At 35.7% G+C, this 22351-nt stretch overlaps 1 protein-coding gene across 1 annotated transcript in view; it reads left to right on the forward strand.

Moving 5' to 3' along the window:
• The first annotated feature begins 4824 nt into the window (after positions 1–4824).
• The window catches only part of LOC131062416 (beta-carotene isomerase D27, chloroplastic), a 101821-nt gene continuing 84294 nt past the window's right edge, over positions 4825–22351 (forward strand). Inside the window, exons 1-2 of the mRNA XM_057996067.2 lie at positions 4825–5258; positions 5389–5528. Of these exons, the coding sequence (XP_057852050.1) occupies positions 5012–5258; positions 5389–5528 (387 nt within the window). The 5' untranslated portion in view covers positions 4825–5011. The remainder of the gene's footprint in view (positions 5259–5388; positions 5529–22351) is intronic.

A 22351-nucleotide genomic window follows, 5' to 3' on the forward strand; every position in this document is an offset into this window, starting at 1 on the left:
GATTTGCTCTTTCGCTACATATGAGGTTCCTGAAAACCAAAATTCCGGATCCCTTCAAATGAAGAAAGAGAGCTCTTATGTATGAAACCCTAGGTCTTAATTCCAACTTTTGGCCGACCTAGAGATTGAATATCCTGCCAATTTCTTGGGGTTAAGCTTTATTTTATGATTGGATCGTGCTCCTAAAATTTCGGGAAAAATGTCCTGGACCGTGTGCACTTCGGGCGCCGCGCTCCCGACAACTTTTCACCAAATTTTCAGGGCCGTCAGATATGATGATTTTAGAGAGAATCCCAAAGTTACAGGTGATTTCGAGATGTTTTGACCCTCGAAATTAAGCCCCCAAGCTCAGAATAGGGCCTAATTAGGGTTTTTGATTAAGTGATGTCTTGGAGGAATAAAATGAGAGGGGCACGCTTTAATGAAAAGGGCCCGACTTTATGATGTGGAGGATGATGAAATAGAACCTTTAGACCTAATTAATTTGATTAATTAAGTGCTAAAGGGGAAATAAAATGCAAAATGCAACTGCGCCAAGGCGGGTGCTAAACTAGGTGTAAAATTGTACTGCTTTAGCAAGTGCGTACAATTTATGACTTTACAGATGCAATATAAAAAATATGTGTCTTTTCCTATGGTGAATTAGGTTGCCCTCCTCATGATGCACAAATGCATAAACAAACTCTCCTCTTAGGTGACATCTTATATGAGAAATTCCATAATGAAATAATTTAAAGTTTCTACACATAACACACAAAGTTCCCATTGATAAAACTTGGCTTTGATACCAAATATCATGCATAATTTTTTTGACCCTTGGATAAAAATATTACCAACAATTTTTTTGATGCATTACTACTAAATGTCTACCATGCTTGACATGGTAGTGTAACTTGTGCATCAAATGACATTGAACATTCACCATCATCACTAACAAGTTGTCCAAGAGAGGAGAAAGGAGAAAATGCGAGTGGGTGTGTGAAATTGTTCGTGCACATCCTTACATGAAGTAGGTTAAACTATGTGGGTTTAGGTGTGTAATTGAGAGACACCTCGTTGGGTTTGTCACACATGGGTCAACTATCATTAGGGTTACAAAGTGACACAAGGTGGTTGGTCCTTCAAGGAACAACCCAACCTAATAATACTAAAATCTTATTTAACTAACACAAGATTTTAATAAAATATCATTGTAACTAAATTGTACTTCAAAAGCATAAAACTTTGCAAACAAGTTTCCTCGCATTATTATCTCATCTAATATAAGTAAAACTTAAATATATATTACTAACTTTTAATATTTGTAAATTGAAACAAAACTTTTGAAAATTTTCCTTTTTAATAAAAAATGCATACATGCATACTCATATATTAACATTTAATAATTCCCACAACAAGAAACCTGATAGATCTTTTGTGTTCATTGACATAAAAGAAAATACATACCTAAATATATGTACCGCTTTATATATTTTTCTATAAAAAATAAAACTGAGTTTATTTGTATTCATCCAACAAGAGAGCACTAGCATAGTGTTTTGCATGAACCAACACTAAACTAGTTAAGCAATATATTAATCTGTTGAGGTCCATGAAATGTAAATAAGAAGAAGTCCTTAGATAAATTCCTAATCCTGAACAACTTAATGCCATGATCCAATTCCTAGGAATTCCTAACCCAAGTGAGGAAGTACTATTAAGAGTCGATACAACCTACAAATTAAGCAACTAGACTATAATTTTCATACATGCTGAATATAAATTCAGCAATATTATCAAGTAAAACAATATTAGGCTCAAAGGACAAACCTCATTGTAGACCTTTGGGACATTTTTTTAAGCACAACTTGGAGCCATCTTTGCCACCTAATGTAACATTGGTTGTTGAGGTCTCTGTGAGAGTTGAGAAATACAACACATAGGAGCCCAAATGATCTTTGCAAGCTGAATAAACCTATTACAAGGAGAAGCATGGAAGCAACAGAGAAAAACCAAAATACACAGGAAATGCTCAAAAAGATGAGAGCTCTATATTCACAAAAATGTTTAATAGAATAATGATACAAAAGAAAAGATTCAACCTCTAATAGGTCAAGAAACCCTAAAAGGGAAAACCCTAGGCTTGCACATAATAATTAAAAAAAGAATTAATTATTATGCACCTAATGTTAGCTAAAGTGTAAAAGAGATAAAGGAGAACTTAATTAATTAAACAAATATCGTTTAATTAATCAAGTAAAGACTTGATTACTCTAACACCCCCCCTTAAGCTAGACTTAGGGAGAAGCTAAAACCTAGAACAGCTACAACAAGGCCTGATTAGGTACCCAAATACAAGGAAATCTCTTTGAAACAGAGAAAAAAGAGAAAACCCAGTGGGAAAAAACTCCTCTCCAAAAAGAGATAAAAGAACACCATTGAAGCATGAAATAGATGCAAACATTGTCGAAGAGTAACTGCTGATCTGAAGAACCTCCACTGAAATAGAACATGACCAGGTAAAGAAGACTGTGATCTGCATGAGTGCCCTCAAATGATACTACTCGAATCAGATGGCAAATAAGGCAAACAACTGAACTTGAAGATACATATGGCATGAGAAACCAAAGCCTGAAGAGTTGATCAATCGAACCATGAAAGCATTAGAACCAACATGACAAACCTCCCCATAATGCTGAAAAGGGAGAGGGACAAGAACACTGAAAAGAATGACCAACAAGAACTGCATGACAAAGAACCAAGAACATCAAAGGTGTTGAGAAAGTACATAGTGTCGTGGAAGGAACACTCACTTGACACACATCATGAGGTGAATGTCAAGGAAGGAGCACTCACGTGACAAAGGTAGATGGCAAACAAAGGTAAACATCAACCCCCCCATGACACTTTATCAGTAGTGCATGTAAATCTGGAAAGAAAACTCATATTACTGGAAAATACACAGAACAATCTTTCCAACAATATAAAGTTTTCGAAAAACGGAGTTCAGATGCTCATTCTATGGCCCTAGAAGTGCAGAAAAGAGACTCCACTTTGACTGGAAAAAAGTACAGTCAAACAACAAAGTTGGAAAAAAATTCCAACACCATGAGGTCCGGCTCGGAACTAGCTTTCTGACGCCTATTCGTTTTCGAAAAAATGACTCCGTATGCTCAAGATATGGCAAAAAAACCAACCCCCCCTAAAAGAGGCAAGAGGGAGGATGTCTGGTGGCAGGACCGGGCGAAGGTGGGCCGTGAGTGGCGCTCCAGTGCTGGAGCGGCGACGGGGCTGCAGTGGCGAGCGAGTGGCGTAGCAGCAGCAGTAGAGGGGGGGGGCCGACAGGAGTCGGAGGTCGGCGGGCGGGGCCCGCTATGTCAGTGCCGACAACGGTGATGCTTGCTGCAGGCCAGGGGCCCACAGTACCTTGCGTACCGTGGGGTAAACCCCTAAAAAAAAAAATTTTTTGGTTTTGAAAAACTTTTTGCCAAAAAACTTTGAAGTTTGATTTTTTTTTTTTTTTTTTCAAAAAATCAAATTTAGACTTGCATGTCGTAAAAAGGCAAAAAATTTTAAATTTTTTTCTCGAACTGTGTGCCAGGGTCGTACGACCTGGTACAAAACAAAAATACCCCCAAAGGCTCAGGAGTCAAAAGTGACCAAGTTTTAAATGACCATAGGGGTTTTTGGGCCTTCTGAGCACGATGGTGAGGTCCATTTAGGCCCAAAGTGCTCAGAAAAAAGGCCTATCCCTAGGTGCACAAAAAAACTTTTGAAAAACTTTAGATCTGCTTCCAATGCAAAACACTCAAAACAAGAACAGGTAGCTGCAGATCTGAAACTCTAATACCATGTGAGAGTTGAGAAATACAACACCACATGAGTCCAAATGATAAACCTGTTACAAGGAGAAGCAAGGAAGCAGCAGAGAAAAACCAAAATACACAGGAAATGCTCAAAAAGACGAGAGCTCTCTATTCACAAAAATGTGTAATAGAATAATGATACAAAAGAAAAGATTCAACCTCTAATAGGTCAAGAAACCCTAAAAGGGAAAACCCTAGGCTTGCACATAATAATTAATAAAAGAATAATTATTATGCACTTAATGTTAGCTCAAGTATAAAAGAGATAAAGGGGAACTTAATTAATTAAACAAATATCGTTTAATTAATCAAGTAAAGACCCGATTACTCTAACAGGCTCAACTTTGGACATTATGAAACCCTAAACCGACATTAAGAACAAATTGAATGCACACTCACTTTAAAATTTCTCACAAAAATTATTTAGCATAAATAAGATTAAAATGCAATTATAATTATATAAAAATAGATCATAAAAGAATGCACAAGATTAGAACACTCAATAATAGATACTTGAAAGATCCAATTTAAACCTTAAAGAATCTTTAAAACTTCATTTAACAAAAAAGTTGTCATAACCATAAGACAAAAGTTTTTCACTTGTAAAAAGTTTTCATGTCTACATTTTTTAAGAATATATATTTGCTACATTAATGATATATATATTTAAAAATGATATCTATTGAATAAAATTATATATTATTTGTTTCAAGATTCACATTACTCCAAATAATAACAATTTTAAAAATCAAATATTTAAAATGATGCAGGGAAAAAAAATCCCTTTCAGTGGGACCATTACCCAAGAATAGACTAGATTGCACTAGAAAAGAAATAAGAGAAAATATTGATTACCTAAGAATACAGTAAATTGCGCTATAAAAGAGATAAGAGGAAATATTGATTACCTAAGAATGGAGTAAATTGCACTGAAAAGAAATAAGGGAAAATATTGATTATCTGAATGGAATATACCATGTGTATCCAAACGAGGTCAAGAGTTATGCCATGTGTACGTCTCCCATCCTCTCGCGCCACTTCCTTTCCTCTGCATTCATTTTCAAGCTAAACACCTCTCTGAACTTAACAGGAAAACATTTGACCAGCTTCCAAGTATACATTTGGAAGTATTCCTGCTAAGCAATATCAAATCTAAGAAATCAATTATGGAGCTGGCTGCCAACAGCTTTGGTAGAGTCTGTTATCAAATTCCAAGAGACATCACCAGTTCAAACTATACAAGAAGTGTTTCCCATGGTATCAGAAACAAGCAGACTAGTTTAGTTGTCAAATGTGGCATAGCAGAGCCTTCAGGAGAGCCAGCTCCCATGGGCCAAAAGACTCGTTACAAAGACAATTTCTTCGACAAGGCCTTCATGGCTCTCTTTGCGAGAAAAATGAATCAGATTACCGGTTACAATTTATAAAACTCAATCCCATGGATCAAAATAGCAAGGATGAAACTGCATTTTTTAAGTTCTAATTTGGCTCTGTTAGGTGCAAGAACTGCGAAGTATTGAATTAAGATTAAATTTGAATGCAGGGAAGAGAGGTGCAGTGGATGGGTATGAAGGATTTGTAGAAACATCAAGAAGAGTAATGCAGGGCAGGACATCCATACAACAGCAGGAAGCTGTGAGGAAGGTGCTCCTCTCCATGTTACCACCTGGTGCACCTCAAACAGTAAGCCCCTTCATTCTATTCCTGCCAATCATAATCATTTTCACGCATTGTGTCTCTTGCACTGTTTGACAACTTTTCCAAAAGCTCGATGTTCTCTTGAGCAATATTTCTCCCCTGCATCACTCCAGGCTTTTTTTTGTCAATTGTAAGGCCTGGTTGAAATTGTTTAAATTCTCTTTTAGTGAATGGAGTGTAATTACTCACTCGAACTACTGTAGCAACAAAATGTTTGACATACGGTGAAAAAGTCACAATGAACTATTTATACAATATGTGTCTCCTCTGTCACAAGTAAATTCAACTGCAGCATCTGCTGTACTTCTTGATTTATACTATCGGACAACACATTGTGTACAGTTCATTTACATTAACATGACATTTTTTCTAAGAAATTCCCTAAGGGGGCTCAAATAACTGCTGTACGGGACGGTGTAATGCACTCTAAATTCTGTGGAATAAAACATCTTACATTGCCCGATTTTTTGCGCCCCTTAATGAATGCATATTCAGATTATGAGTATGGAGTACAGAGCGGGCAATTGAGCAATGAATGGGGATATACCTGTTGAGTTTAAAGAGCAGATTGAGTATTTAAATAACCACCAAATAGAAAATGACAAACAGAGACAATCAGAAAATAGACATTGCCCAACGAATTACATACTTCACCATTAAAGGTTACATCCACGGGAAAAGCAGAGTAATATCTTCTAGTCACTGTTGCAGCAAATATAGAGTCTCTTCTCATCATTTATACAAGTGTTTTTTTTAGCTCTCCAAATATGAAGAGACAACGAGTAAATGAAGAGGCAGGGAGGAGAAGAATGGTCAGATGACCGTTGGACTTCACGCATTCAACAATCTTCCCTTGAAGTCCAACCAATACAGCCACGAACAGTGAAATCCCCTGCTTTTCCAAGCTCAATGTCACATTTTAACCAGGCCAAGAGAAGCTTTGCAAGACTTTAGCTTCTTCAAATTCTGTTCAAGGACACTTTTGATGAGTCTTCTCGAAGACATGTTGGAGTCAATAAAATCTAACAGCTGAGCATCATCTGCTTTAAACCTCACAATATTTTCAGAACTAGCCTTTGTCAAACTTATAGGTACTTTCAGGACCTCTGGCCTACGATTTGTGACCTTTGAGAAGAGAATTGATTGCTGCCTGTACAAATCTGAGTATTTACCATGTATGGAACTTGCAATTTCATGTTCACCTTTGAGGAATTTATATCAACACGTTGGAGAGCTACATCTCCAGTACCGTGGAGTTAAGGTGCTTGCACAGAAGTTTCCAAAGATCTTGTCAAGGGAGATTTGCCATTACCTTAAAATATTTGCTCAGAATTAGAAGCTTCTTGATCATGAGATTGACTATTTCCTTGGAGAGAAAAGGTGCTTTGGCCATGCATATCCAAAAGGGCTATCTTGTCTACAGTCTCAGTGCTTCTTCTTGCATGTCGATCAAGCATGGTAACATTCAACTATATAGAAGGCTCGGACCTTGCAATCGCCAACTATGATTCCACAGACGTTTCTTTAAGTAAGGGCATCATCCACTCCAGATGCTCCAAAATTTTACATGCGGCCTCGCTAGATTGTTGCGGCATATACCAAAGTTTGAAGTCAAAGCTTTTCTGCAGTCCTCTTGTAATGGAAATATTGACATAAATTTTTGTTTCTTTATTTCCAGATACTCTGCAACACAGTGAAGGGGAGTTAAATTAAAGGGTGTGAGTTCCAATTTGGCACCATAGCAGAATTTTGTAGCAAGATCAAATGCATAAGCCCCACCAAGAATGTCTAGGAGAGTGATATGGCAACTTCGTTCCTCGTTGTCATCTGGTGCTTCAGGAATTAATCATGATAACTTTTCACATCTTGACATTAAGGAAAACTTGTGTAGATGAAATGACATTTTCTCTACCTCTATTATAATGTCACCCAATGTAAGGCCTCTTTCACAAACAAGACTTTCAATTTGGTGAAACTTGACAAGATGTGTCCTATCCTCTGCCTCATTTTGAAGAACCTAATCAATGGAGAGGTATCTTTTGGGAGTAAAAAGCTTATGGGCTAATGCATAAAGCATTCTAGATGATTTCACTTCTAGTTTCAAACCCAGTAACTACATTTATTTAAAAGTTTTAAGACTTCATCGCCTTGCCCATTTTGTGTGAATCTAGCCTTATTCTTTGTTGTATGAAGAAAAGGCTGAAGTTGAAGCTCTACCTTTGCCTGTGGACTCCTCTCGACCAAGGAATTCAATCCTTCTCCCCGCTTGTCCTCAAGATTTACAACAGGCTGGTGTTTGGCAATTTACTCAACAAGACTTTCCCTATTTCTTCTATAAGCATCAGTTTTATCTGAGGTGAGTGCATCTCAAAATGATCTATATGGTGTACTGTCATCTCCAAAAGGTCTACCTTGCAAATGTAAAGTGGATGTTGGTGCCCTATGAGACTGCACATCCATAAAAGCTTTTTTGCTATATTTGTTGGAGTTGAACCAACATCATCACAAGCATTTCTAGCTACAAAGTTCCTTGCCTTCTTCCTCTCATCTCACCATCTTTGAGTCTTTGCAATTCGCACATTGTTTGGTTCATTTCTGCCATTAAATTCTCTCATTTTTACTTTATGGTTTTCCATTTTAGGAGAATTATCCACATCTGACAACTATAATACACGTATCAAGTGATTGAATTCCTCTGAATTTGTTGCTCCTAATAGGACACTTGCTTTGCTCTTCATGTTGTTTTTTAAGGTGTATTTGTGATTATAATGTGGTAAGAGCCTTAGCGTTGAACTTTGTGATTTAAATCCATCACTTCTAGAGATGATGTCTTCTAAAAATACACATTCTTTCACCAAATTTCTTTGTTCTGATGAACTTGGCATTACCCTTTCATTGAAAATGACATCTCTGTTGTGAGTGACTTGTTTCAAAATGGGATCCCACTTGTAGCCACATGTTTTATCTTTGGATCCGATGAAAATACAACTGCTTCTATTTCACTTCTACCTTCGTTCTTTCTTCTTGTGGAATGTGAACAAAAGCTTCACACCCAAACACCTGTTGATGATTATATGGAATCCTCTTTATCAGCCACTTTTCTTCAAGAATTTCAAAATCCAACGGAGAGGATGGACCTCGGTTAATTAAATACACTGCTATATTTACTGCCTCTGCCCAAAATTCTTTTCCCAAACCTACATTTGATAGCATGCTACGAGCTCTCTCCGAAATTGTCCTATTCAAATTTATTGCTTGAAAACGGAATAATTTTAATACTATTCTCTACACAAAATTGATCAAATTCTATGGAACAGAGTTCATCACCATTATCCATTTTCATAAACTTAATTTTATTTCTAGTTTGGTTTTTAAACAAGTGCTTTGAAATTCTTAAATTTTCCGAATACTTCATTCTTCCTAATTAACATATAAACTTAAACTTTTCTAGCGCAATCATTAATAAAAGTAACAAAATAATTAAACCCACCAATCGAAGTTGCTTCCGTGGGACCAAGGATAACCAAATGCATTAGCTCCAATAGTTGTGTCTTCTTGTCATGTTCCTTGGTAGAGAATCTGGCCCTCTTTTGTTTGTCATATATATAGTGCTCACACATCTCCAAATCTATTTTTTTAGCCCCAAATTTTGATCCCTATTGTGCAAAATCTCAAGGCCTTGGTTACTCATGTGATTGAGCCTCTTGTGCCAAATCTTCGTGCTATTATCCGCACAACTCCCACTTCAATGCGACTCTTTATCATATACAAAGCGCCTGATTTGCTGCCCCTAGCAATTACCAAGACCCCTTGTCTCACTTTCCATGTACTTGATTTGAAAGTGACTCTACATCCTTGAGAATCCAATTGCTCAGCTGAAGTCAAGTTTCTTTTGAGTTGAGGTACATATCTAACATCTTGTAATAGCCAACTATTTTGATTTTTTAGTTTCAACAAAATAATCCCCTTGCCAACAATATCACAAGATTTATTATCACCAAGATAAACCTTACCAAAATTATTGCTTTGATAGTTTTGGAAATGCTCCTTGCATGAAGTGGCATGAAATGATTCTTTGGAATCAAGCACCCAAACATCTGTTGTACATTTCGTCATAGTTAGAACAAGAGCACGTGTATCTTCTTCATATGCTAAAATTTGCTACATTTTCTTTTGGCTGATTTTCAGCACCCTTGAATGACCAACAATTTCCTTTTGATGTGGCCTTTCTTGCCACAATACCAACAACCACTATCTCTGCCTCTTGACTTCTATCTCTTCCTGAATTTTAATCTTCCTCTATGGTTATTGCTTTACTCTTTCTTGTGATTCTCCCTTGTTGTTGGTTATCAAAGCGTCTCCCAATGAAGCTTCTTAATTCTTCCTCCTCATATCCTCACTGAGAAGAGTATTGACAACATCATCAAATTTTAATACACTTCCCTACTTGTCGAACACCGAGTTGCTGATTACCACAACAACTCCTCCCAGCTATCGAGTAGAGAGCACAATAACAAAATGGCCTTGATTTCATCATACAAGTTTATACTCACATAAATTAATTCATCAATGCGTTAAATTCATTTAAATGGTTTGACACAATTCCGCCTTCCTTCATCTTCAAATTGGATAACTTCTTCACTAGAAAAACTTAGTTTGATGTGGAAGCCATTTCATGCATATCGGATAAATGATCCCAAATACCTTTTGTTGTCTTCTTTGTTGCAATATTGAACAACACATTGCTGGAGAGGGAAAGAATTATGGTTGCCACTGCCTTCTTGTCCAATTTCTCCCACTCATCATCGAACATCGTAGTTGTCTTCTTTGCTCTTCCTTCTAGCATTATTGCAAGGTACTTTTGAACCAAAAATGCTTCTAGCTATAGCTTCCACATGCTAAAGTTTTGCCTCAAGAACCTCAAAATTCTCCATTTATCTACTTCTTCCATCTTTCCTCATTTTCTCCACAATTTTCCAACAACTTATCCTTGGCTTTGATACCAAATGTTGAGTTCAAAGAGCAGATTGAATATTTAAATAAGACCAAACAGAAAAATGAAAATCAAAGACAACTAGAAAAATGACACATTTCAGCGAATTACGTGCTTCACCATTAAAGGCTACATCCATGGGAAAAACTAGAGTGCTATCTTCTATTCACTGTTACAACAAATACAGAGTCTCTTTTCATTTATACAAATATTTTAACTATCCAAATATGAAGAGACAATGAGTAAAAAAAAGCCAGGGAGTACAGGAATGGCCTAATGACCATTGTGCTTCACACATTCAACAAAACCTGCTGCACGAGCAACCATAATGTTTCATCAATATTTCTCCCAATAGGTTTAGGCAGATTTTAATTTCAAACTCCCATGGCAAGCTTGATGTAGAACTATTCTCCAAGCTCTTGAAGTAAATTTTTAATCTCTAGTAATGCTTGATGTAGAACAAGCAACTATTATATTCTCCAAGCTCTTCAAGTAAATCTCTAGTCTCTAATAATGCTTTAAATTAGGAAGGACTGATACATGGTTCTACATGTAGAAGGCTCAAAGAAAGGGGCATTCCAAAAGACAATTCTAAGGCAAGTGGGTGTAAAATAATCTCTTCCATTACATTTCATTTCTTCACTGCACGTGTAACAACCTAACAATTCTAACAACCTTTCGACATCAACGTTCGGCTTTACTACATACATTATAGTTCCTAGTAGCACATTTAACGACTTAGAATCATGTTGTTATTAATACTCCATTTAATATATGGTTTCTTCTGATTCAATAAAGTAATATAACATTCCGTTATCAGAACCATAGTATTAGCGCCATGTGACTAAAGACTTAATTTTTCTATTTCACTTTTTGATTTAGCTAATATCCTGATAGGAACTCCATAAACATTAAAAGATATCCACCCACAGTAAACATACAGGTGAGACAGAAAGTAGAGTAGTTACAAATCTGCCTCTTATGGGCATGCAGCAATTCTAGGTCTTTCAAAACATATTAAAACTATCCATGCATATATCATTCTCTAAAATTTTGAGATCATAACCAATCATGTTTACACCATAATGGAGATTCTTGATACTATTAATTATGGCATAATATATTGTCTCTTGTGATTCAATAGTCATTCCATATCTTGACCATAGTATTACTGCCATGGGACAGAAGACTTCTTTTCCTACAGGTTATGCACGTAGTGCCGATAAGCTTAGTTTACATTTTGATTTAGCTAATATTCTGATATGAACTCCTTTAACATTAAAAGACATCCACTTGGCAGTAAACATATGGGTGAGTCAGCAAGTAGTAGAGTAGTTACAAATCTGCCTCTTATGAGTGTACAGCAATTCTAGGTCTTTCAAAACATATTAAAAACATTCACGCATATCCTCAAGTTCTCTAAAATTTCACATAACCAAAATGACACCATAATGAAGATTCTTGATTCTATTAACTTGCATTGGAAATCATCATATAGTTTACTAAACAAATCATATAATTTTTCATAAATTACTATCCTCAGTCTCACTATATACTTTCCCAAGTTTGACCACCATTACCATTACAATTACAATCATGTACATTCGCTAAATTTTATGCTCCTGCACCATTCATAACAAAAGGATCTCAAGCTAAGGACTTTTAAATCTACCTCTGCACAATCATATCATTTTGACAGTTACAATCATCTCCATACATTAAGTTTCATGCTTCTGCACCATCCATAACACAAGGACCTCAAGCTAAGGACATTTAAATCTGCCTCTGCACAATCGCATCAGTTTGCCAGTTTGCATAAGCTTTGATGCTTACAAGGACACAGAAACAATTGTAAGTAGAGCATATCTGTCCTAGACAAAGATAATAAGTAAGAATGGCTAAACCATTCCTTTACCATAACAAGGGGTATGGCTTGTCAACTTAAGAATTGGATTCCACACTTAAAATCGATACCACAGAGATAATGGTATATCCAGCCCCCATCATTTTAATCATACAAGTTTGTTAAGACAGGTCTCAAAAGATCATCATGGGTTACACACACACATCCGACACATCCATCATCATTATTCATTATGGTTTTGCCCATTTTGGATAAAAGATTTCACCATGATCATATTTAGCTAGCTAATCAGTCCTTAATCACTACTTTTAGGAGTATACCATCAATTCTAAACATTTTTCCACACCTTTACAACTAACTGACATACATTCAATCCCAAACAATATTCTAACATTAATTTAATAGCATTGAACATTCACACTCATAAATGATAAATCCACTCAAACAATATAAGACTCCAGTTAACAAGTCATGAATCCACAGTCACACACAAAGATATTATAAAACAATGACAGTGACCTCACACAAACCAAGCAGAGCTCCCAATCAGAAAGTAGTAATCAAATGAAAATCATTTCAATCAAGTGAATGTATGTGTACTTGTCACTTTCTCTGCTTTTTTCCGTGGCTGTATCACAATGCTGAAATTGAGACTCTATCTCTTTGCACTCACAACAGCCGGAGAATTTAGTTAGTACAGTAAGTTCTATTATTGGAAGGAAACATTGTAAATATGAATAGCTTGCACAGACATTAGAAAACAGAAAACAGAGAGAGAGAGAGAGAGAGAGAGAGAGAGAGAGAGAGAGAGAGAGAGAGAGAGAGAGAGAGAGAGAGAAGAGAAAGAAGAGAATTTTGTAAACCAGGTAATCATAATGGCCATCTGTATTCCTCTTTTATATAGAATAAAAGTATAAAGAACTGACATTTCCATTTTACATGAGTGTATGTGGGAATCTCCCTAACTTACAATCAGTTATGCATGCACTGCATACATTTACAAGAGCCACTAATTTAGTTCGTTCACCCCAAAATTAGCTATTAACTGAGGGGTATCTGCCACACACTCACTTAACAATTTCCCATGTGGTGACTACCTAGGGCAAGGTTGTATTCCCACCTTACCTCGACACCAAGAAAAATTTTGTCCCTCCAAAGGTTTGGTCAATGCATTTGGAACATTCCTTTGTGCTTCACATTAAGCACAGTACATTACCCAATTGCACCACTTTTCTAATGTAGGGAAACTTTAATATGCCATGTCCTAGAGTGAAATTTAGGATTCACTGTTAGATCAATTGCACATTGGCTTGAAGGAATATAGAATACAAAATGATGATTCAACAATCTCCATAACATTCATTTATTTTTCATTACATTCTGAGAATACATTGTTGTGTATATAGATTTAAAAATATAACTATAATCTGCAACTACCTATAACAAACAACAAATTACATTAACTAATGTTCATTATCCTTCATTCTCCCCCATAATGAAATTGAAAAAATTGTCATTATTCTATCATTTCTCCCCCATAATGAACATTTTGAAGAATATTGCAACATTTTCTTGTCTCAGGGCATCTCCTTGGTCATCTCCCAAAAATGGTGGAACTACATTTTCCAATTATTGATGCAGTCATGCTACAATTAAGGATGAACAATCTACAGCTGAGCATTGAATGAATGAATGAATGTTTTTAATAACGTCCACGAGGCCAAACAGCCTATGGGATCCATGGATAGCTAGCAAAAGAAGCACGCAAAGCCCAAACAAAAGACTATGACTGCTAAACCTCCTTTTCCTTCTGCATCTTGGATCTTCTATTGTGTTTCTTGATTAGGAAATCTGCAACTCTTGTTATCTTTTCTTCGTCAAATAGGTTACTCAAGGTGTTTACATTTAGTATCTCAACATAGTTGATCCGAATATCATTGTATGCTGGACACTCCATGATGTAATGACATTATGTCTCCACCACCCCTTGAGTGCAATATCTACATCTTTTTTCTTCCCATTCCTCTTTAGGTATCATCCATCTTCCTGTTTTGCATCTAAGTTGATGTGAGCTGGTTCTTGTCTAAGCAATTAACATTTTCGCCTTCCATTTTATGTCCATTCCTATGTAGTTCTTTTGTGTATGGTCATTGTGAGTCACTTTGGTGCTCATTCCAATAAAAAATGATCAAATTACAATTGACCATCATGAGCGCTCACTCTAAATCATGACCATGCATGGTCATCTCATCTCTATATGCGGTGTCCAAAACTCTATAACTTGCAATCTAAAAATCTCAATCAAATTAGATATCAATAATCCTAGACCCTATCTCACCGTCCATCCACAAATCTGACCATTTACGACCAAAAAATATCCAAATCTGTCACCAACAAATTATGCGAAATCAATAGATTTACCCTTTGTGAAGGAAGCATACTACAATAACTACTTATACAAAATCAATAAATGTGCCCTTTGCAAAAGAAGCATGCTACAACAACAATTGAATCAACATCATCAAAACAAATAAAAAAAATCAAATTGAAGGCATCTCTAACATAAAGGGAGTCCATAACACTCTGAAGATGAACATAAATTTTATCATCACCAATAACATTGTCATTGCCAACAACATTGTCGTCACTATCATCATTACCATCCTCATAGCCATCACCAATAACTTCATCAACATCATAGTTATTAACATCATTATCATCACCAATAAGGGCTTTAACAACACTCAACATAGCCTCTTTTGGAGCATTTGGCTCAATATTTGTTAAAGGTGTCACAATTTCAGTATCTAAAAAGCCATTCGATGTCTCCCATGGAAGTGGTTCAAATAAAGGATTAGCAACACATAACACAAGTTTGTGCTCTTTCTTTTGAAAAAAATGAGAAGTATCATGAGTGTGTTGACAACATAAAGAACAAGAATGCAGATCAAAACAAGAAATTGATGTATGACCATGCCGACCACAATGAGAACGCAATTTTGGTTGAACCAATTTGACACTAGTAGATGAAGATTTTACTTTACATGTATTCATAAGCCCTTCAGATATAAATTTCATGAGTTTCGAATACTTTGGAACATAAGACCCAACAATACACCTCTAACCAAGACCACATTTTCCTTTGTTTATGTTTTGAGACTCTTAAATTCTCACGAAAGGCTTTTCACTTGCTGCTTGTTTGTAAGTGCTAGAAGGAACATCTTGTTCAACATTTTTCTTTTATACTGAGGCAACATGTGTTTGATCTTGCAACCCATATATCTCTTGTCGTAGCAAAATATTGAGTAAAAAAATGCATAAAGGTAGGCTGAAATTACCTCCAACATTTTACAATTTGATTAGCTTCTTTTGAGTTGTTAATTTTAATGCATAAATATAAAGTACTATCTTCATACAAAATAGATCCTATTAGGTAGGCTTAATCAATAAAGCCAAAAACAACTTCTTACAAGCACTTATTTCTCTAAGTAGTTTGGTTTAGCAAGGGAACCCCCTGAGTCTTGGTCCGGTTCCTTGTGGGTTCAGCCCTGTGAACCCAAGATTAACTCGAGAACAATTTATGGGAATTTCAAGGAACTAAGGAAGGAATTAGGTTTTTATTGTTCTTTGCGTTTTTTTTAAAATAAATTTTTCCATTGCATTTTTTTTAAAATAAATTTTTGCATTGCATTTTTTCTACAAATTGAAATGAACTCTCTAGTTTTCTTTTATTTTATCATTTTGGTTTGTAGAGTGGCAAGTGTTTCTAGTTGTAATGTCCCCTCTCCTCTAGTTGCCATTCAGGAGCATGGATTTGCCTTTTAGCCATCTCCGTAGGCAAGTTCTGAGGCTAGGAGATGATTGGCTAAGCAAGGGGATTTATACTTGTCATTTTCTTGGCCTTAGTGACCTTATTATGTAAACTTTATAATATTTTATTATAAAGTTAATTTTTCTAAAATTAGACATATTTTATAAAGTAACTTTATGAAAGGGGTTAATTAAGTTGTCAATTATAAAATATAAAGTTTACCCCTTTATACACGCCTATCTAGGCAAAGGGTGAATAAACTTTAATAAAAAAAAAGTGGCCCCATCAATGATGAATCATAAGTTCATAACCCTTAAGCTGGGAAACCAAGTTGAAGGGATATTCTTTTGGAATCTTGGCATATTGGAGCTCTAATTTGGGCATAGGGTGAATGAAGGCATAAAGGGAAGTGTACGGCCATCATTTTGGCATACTATTGATAATTTTTACAACCTCTCATTGGGATTTGTGCTCTGCAATTTCAGAACAACAGGGAATTTTCATTAGGGAATGAAAAATCCTCAATTCCAGGTGAGCTTGGACGAAACCCCAAGCCATACAACTAAGGAATTCACTCAAAATTCCTATTTGGGCTTCAAAAATCAATCTTTATTAGCATTTACAGACCTGAAACCGCAAGAGGATCAGTTATTGGAGGTAACTGAAGGCAGCAATTATCATTTTCAAGCCCCATGTGGCCCTCCTAGGCTGGTCGTACCATCATGATGTCATCAGCAGGGTTGATTTAATTAATTAGCAGCAATTAGGGTTTGAAGATTGAAGGAAATCCATTGATAGTGTTGGCAATCAGTAAATAAATTATTTTATCAGACTTATTCAGGCTTATATGAGTAGTATGAGCAATTATTTGAGGATAACAAGGCAAACTCAGTGGTCTTGCGTGGGAAATTGATAGAACTGTTAGCAAATTTACTTAATTCTTCAATAATTGTTTTTGATAATTCTAGTGGATGCAAATTTACCCCATTGGAGGTATTGTCACAACTTGGACACCCCCAATTTGTCATTTTTGTGAGATCCACCAATAAAAAGTACACTTCCGGGCTGGGCGTTGGACTCATTGTATGCTATTTGTCCCTTTCTAGTGAAAAAAACACTCTTATTTGAAATTATAGTTTGCTGTTGTAAAATTCTGAATTCTGGAATTATTTTTCAGTCAATTATTTCCTTGTATTTTGCATTCAATATTCATTCAAAGTTAAAAACACACAAAAAATAATCAGAAAAATATCAAAACAAAACAAAGATCAAACAAAACCCCTTCACTGGCCAAAGGCAGAATTGGAAACAAAAATCAGTAGAATGAATAAGATTTCAGTTCGGGATCTTACACTAGTGCTAGGAACGAACCCCGATTTAAAAGGGACCCAAACTCTCCCATTTGGAAATATGTAGAAATGGTCATGAAAACCAAATCAAATCGACTGAGAGAATCAGTAGATTACAATTTTGTAGATAATCTTACACATGAAGAAAGTCATACACATAAAGGCCAACACACAAAAATTATCACGTGGAAAACCCTTCCGGGTAAAAAACCACAACATTAAAATCTTTCATTAAAATGGGCACCAACCCGATTACAAACGAGAGCATTAATTCCCAACATAGAAGAACTCCCAACACAGAACAACTAAGGCACCAACCTCAAAGGCAGTTCAAGAAAATAAATGTTTGTGAAAACTCAGTGTTTTACTCAGAAGTAAGTAAAACTCATTCAACTAGGTACAATGACATATTTAGATACAACACATTCCAGTTATCAAGAAGTCACCGTTGCATCAAAAGCTCCTAAGCATTAATCAGGCTTCTTCATGAAATAAGGAAACAAAAATTTCAACATATACATCACTGCATTCACTAATTCATCATCAACCTCAAAAAATTATATACAAACTGAAAACAAGAAACCAAAATCTCAGAAGCAAATGATCATCCCAAAATTTGAAATCTTCAGTCTGACATTCAGTTACAGCTGCAAGAATAATGAATCTTCTTCTTCATGACAAGAGATTGAGGAAGAACTTCCTTGACAGAGAAACTCCATAAAATTTGCAATCTTCTTCAAGTGCACTAAGACAAATGAGAACAGAGGCATACATATAATACCAACTACCAATTATTTTCACCTTCAGCACACTTCCTAAAACGCTTCTCTCCCTTTAAAAAAAAACATAAAACCTTGTATTCGTAATATCTGAAGGCCCCCCAAAACGTCTTTTAGCACTCAGACTTAATGCGACAACACAAACTCCTTGTTTTTTTTGCTCAAAAATATATTTCGTTTAATAACAGCCTCCTTCCAATCATTAAACCACTACATATGACTCACAACTGTTATCAGTTACCATCTTGAGAGACGTTTTCAGGTTATACATTTTGTTCACCAAAAAGCATCATACAAAACTCCAGCAAGTGAATGGATGGAGAAGCAAAAGATATCCACTAAAGCAAAACATGTGTTTGTTTGTTTATTTTTTAAAAATCTGACAAAAGAATGCCCAAACACAACACGCACTCTCAAAAACCTCCAAGCCTGAAAAAAACGGCTTCTGCAGATTAACCACACCTTCATATGTTTAAAAAAAAAAAAACGTCTTTCTTAAAAAACGACTCCAGCCAATGGAATAAAAGGAATATTAAATACGAGCAAGTTACAGACAGAAATTTTGCAGATTCACCAGCACCCATATATCAAACAAAAATGTATCCATTGTGTCAGGAATAATGCCTTACTAAGAAACTGGCAATTACACAAATGGCAACTTGCAAACTGCTTCCACCTGGAAGAAAGATTGAAACTGAATCTTAAAAAAAACTTCACGCAAACTCCAACACTTATTGGAAATTTGTCTAGTAACAAGGACCAGATGACAAATGGCACAAATTGAAGTGAACAAGAACAACAGTCAGCTCGAGCAAAAAGAACTGCCACCAAACTGCAAAGATCACATCTAGCTACAACTGACTAGTTTTAACATCAATGACACAATCCAACAGGTAGAACAACATCCAAGTGGAGGAGGTTTTCTTTGGATTTGTTCTCATTGCAAAGAACCATATAAGAGCTCATATAGTTGAGTGAAAGCATATTTGTGCTTTATCCCTCAAAAAGGCATCAAATTTTGTCTAGGAAAGCCAAAGGTAAAGGCCTTCTTATAGAGGCACAAGTATTAGCATATTTTTAAGAGAAATCAAAAGCAAACGAAGTAGTTGGGAAACAATCTTCTCATCCTTTGGCAAAGAGTAAGACTAAGAAACAACCAATGGCCACTCCATCATCTTCCAATCTTGAACATACAGAGGGCCATTCATTTTTGTGTATACCTCAAGAACAACCTATACTGTCACATAAGAGAGCAAAGAGACCGTTGGAAACATCATTTCACAATGAGGGTAGATAGATTGTTGAGCAAGACATAGCTAGATGCATCTATGCTAATGGATTGACAAATAATGTTGTTCGCTCACCTTATTGGCAAAAAATGGTGAGATCAATTAATGAGGCTCCAAAGGGGTTCAAGAACCCAGGTTATGAGAAGGTGCACACTTCCTAATTGGAGAAAGAGGTGAAATATGTAGAGGACTCCTTGAAGTCCATCAAGGATTCATGGATCGAAATAGGGGTGTCCATCATACTTGATGGATGGAAAGATGCAAGAAATCGCCCATTGATCAACGTTGCAATGTTCCCTAAAGGGGCAATGTTTTTGAGAGCAGTGGATTGTGAAGTGCAGGCGAATGACGGTCCATTTATTGCTAATATTCTTTTCCAAGCCATTGAGGAAGTTGGCTCTTGAAGTGTTATTCAAGTGGTAATAGGCAATGCAAAACATTGTAGGGTTGTTGATTTATTGGTTGAGGAGCGCTATCAACACATTTTTTGGACACCTTATTCTGTCCACTCACTCAACCTAATGCTGCAAAAAATTGGCAACAAAGTTGATTGGATCAAACAGGTGTATGTTGAGGCCAAGGAGATCCAAATGTTTATCACCAACAACCATATGCCACAAGGCATATTTAGACAATTCTTGAGATTGAAACTATTGAAAGTAAGTTAATTTTAAATTTATTATTTAGTTAATTAATAAATATATTTAGTAAACTTTTTAATTTAATTTTAATTTTAACTTTTTCTTATTTTGATTTTGAAATAGGTTGCTGAGATCCATTTTGCCTCCAACACACTTGTGTTGAGATGACTTGGGAAGGTTTGTGAGGCACTAGCTAGCATGATAATCAACCCTAATTGGAGCATATGGAGGAAATCTAGTAGTGCAAGGGCATAAAACATTAAGAGAATGATACTAGATGACTCTTGGTGGGATTGTGTTGAGTAGCTCCTAAATTTCAGTGAGCCTATATTGAGCATGATTTGTTACACTGACATGCATAGGCTTTGTTTGGGTGAGGTATAAGATAGCATTGACTCAATGATTGAGAAAATGAAAATCATCATAAATGCAAAAGAGCAAGATCTAGAAGAAACATTCTTCAAACAACTACAAAAAATGATTATGGAGAGATGGAACAAAATGACCACTCCATTGCATCCCCTTGTCTTCGCATTGAGTCCGAAGTATTATAGTCAAGATCTCCTAACTGACACAAGAGTTGCCTCGTATAGAGATCTCGAAGTTGCTCAAGGGTACAAGGTAGCCCTTCGTAGATTCTTTCCCCAAGATCTACGGTCTGTAGTGAGAGCTGAATTCATGAGTTTTTAGAGTACAAATGATTGTGGTCTTAAAGCTCTCTGGGACAAGAGTAAGGTTCGTGCTCATAGTTGGTGGTACTTCCATGGAGGAGCATACTAACACATTCAACCGATTGCCATCAAAAAGATTTCTCAAGTTCTTAGTAATTAAAAAACTTCTATTTGGCTTATATTTTAATTTAAATTTAAATTTATCTCTTAACTCTCTAATTTCAAAATTTTGATAGGTTGCTAGTTCAACTTCATCCAAGAGGAATTGGAGCACATACTCGTACATCCTGTTGGTTGAAAATTTTGTACACTTGGGGAAATATACAAAATTGTGGTTTCAACCACAGTGTGTGAGTAAAACTCTCCTAATTAAGGGAAGGCTCCCCATATCTAACTACAACTTTAAAAATAAAATAAAATGGGATGACACAACAGTCTTTCTTCTTCTTTCAAGAAAGCCAATATCCTTTTCTCTTCACAAAAAAAGTGATAGCAATTTAACATAAAACAATAGTAACAACTTTTTGAAATGAAATGAGAGAAAGGAAATGAAGTTTTCTGAAAGCTCAAAGACTTTTATCACTTCCTTCGGGATGGGACAACAATATTAAGCTCAAAGTCTTGATTATATGAAGTCCTATCTACCCTTTTCTATACTAACACTATCAAGAACAAATTATAGCAGCTCAAAGACTGAAATATCTTATTCTTTTCTACATAAAACAATGGGAAGTAGTATAAGCTCAAAGACTCACAACTATTTCTCACAAAATCTGCTTCTAAACTCTCTTAAGAATAAGTGCAAGCACAAAGACTTACAACTCCTCTCAAAAGAATATTTATTCTAATTTATATTAACCTCAAATACTTGCAGCACAAAGGTTGCAAATCAAATTCGATTAAGTTATTTGAAGAAACACTTGCAAGAAAGATAATATAGAACACAAACTCAAGAATGTAGCACAAAGACTCAAAGCTTGAGCAATTTCCTTCTATTTCTTTCAATTCTTGAATTCACACATGAAAGCTCAAAGAATTCTTTGCTGTAAATTTGACAGATTTTTTGCTTTCTTTTCAAAAGATAAAGATTACAGTAGACCCCTCAAGTATTTATAGAAGAGGAGTCTTGAGAAAAAGGTGGGAGGATCCTAACTAACTTGAGAGACTCTCTCAACCACCAAGACTTATTCAATAACTAACTAAGACTTATTCCAACTACAGTCTTAACTGAACACAACATGTAGTTGCCTTACATGTAATTACAAAAGTGCAAGTAAAGACTTAACTTGCAATTTAAAAAAGGCTTTTACATGCAACTTGTCAAAATAAAAACTACAACTAAGAGCTTACAAATCTGGAAAAATACAACTAAGTGTTGAAAAACACTTAAGCTGCAGCATGTGAAGACATT

This window comes from Cryptomeria japonica, chromosome 3, assembly GCF_030272615.1.
Source record: "Cryptomeria japonica chromosome 3, Sugi_1.0, whole genome shotgun sequence".
Classification (NCBI taxonomy): Eukaryota; Viridiplantae; Streptophyta; class Pinopsida; order Cupressales; family Cupressaceae; genus Cryptomeria; species Cryptomeria japonica.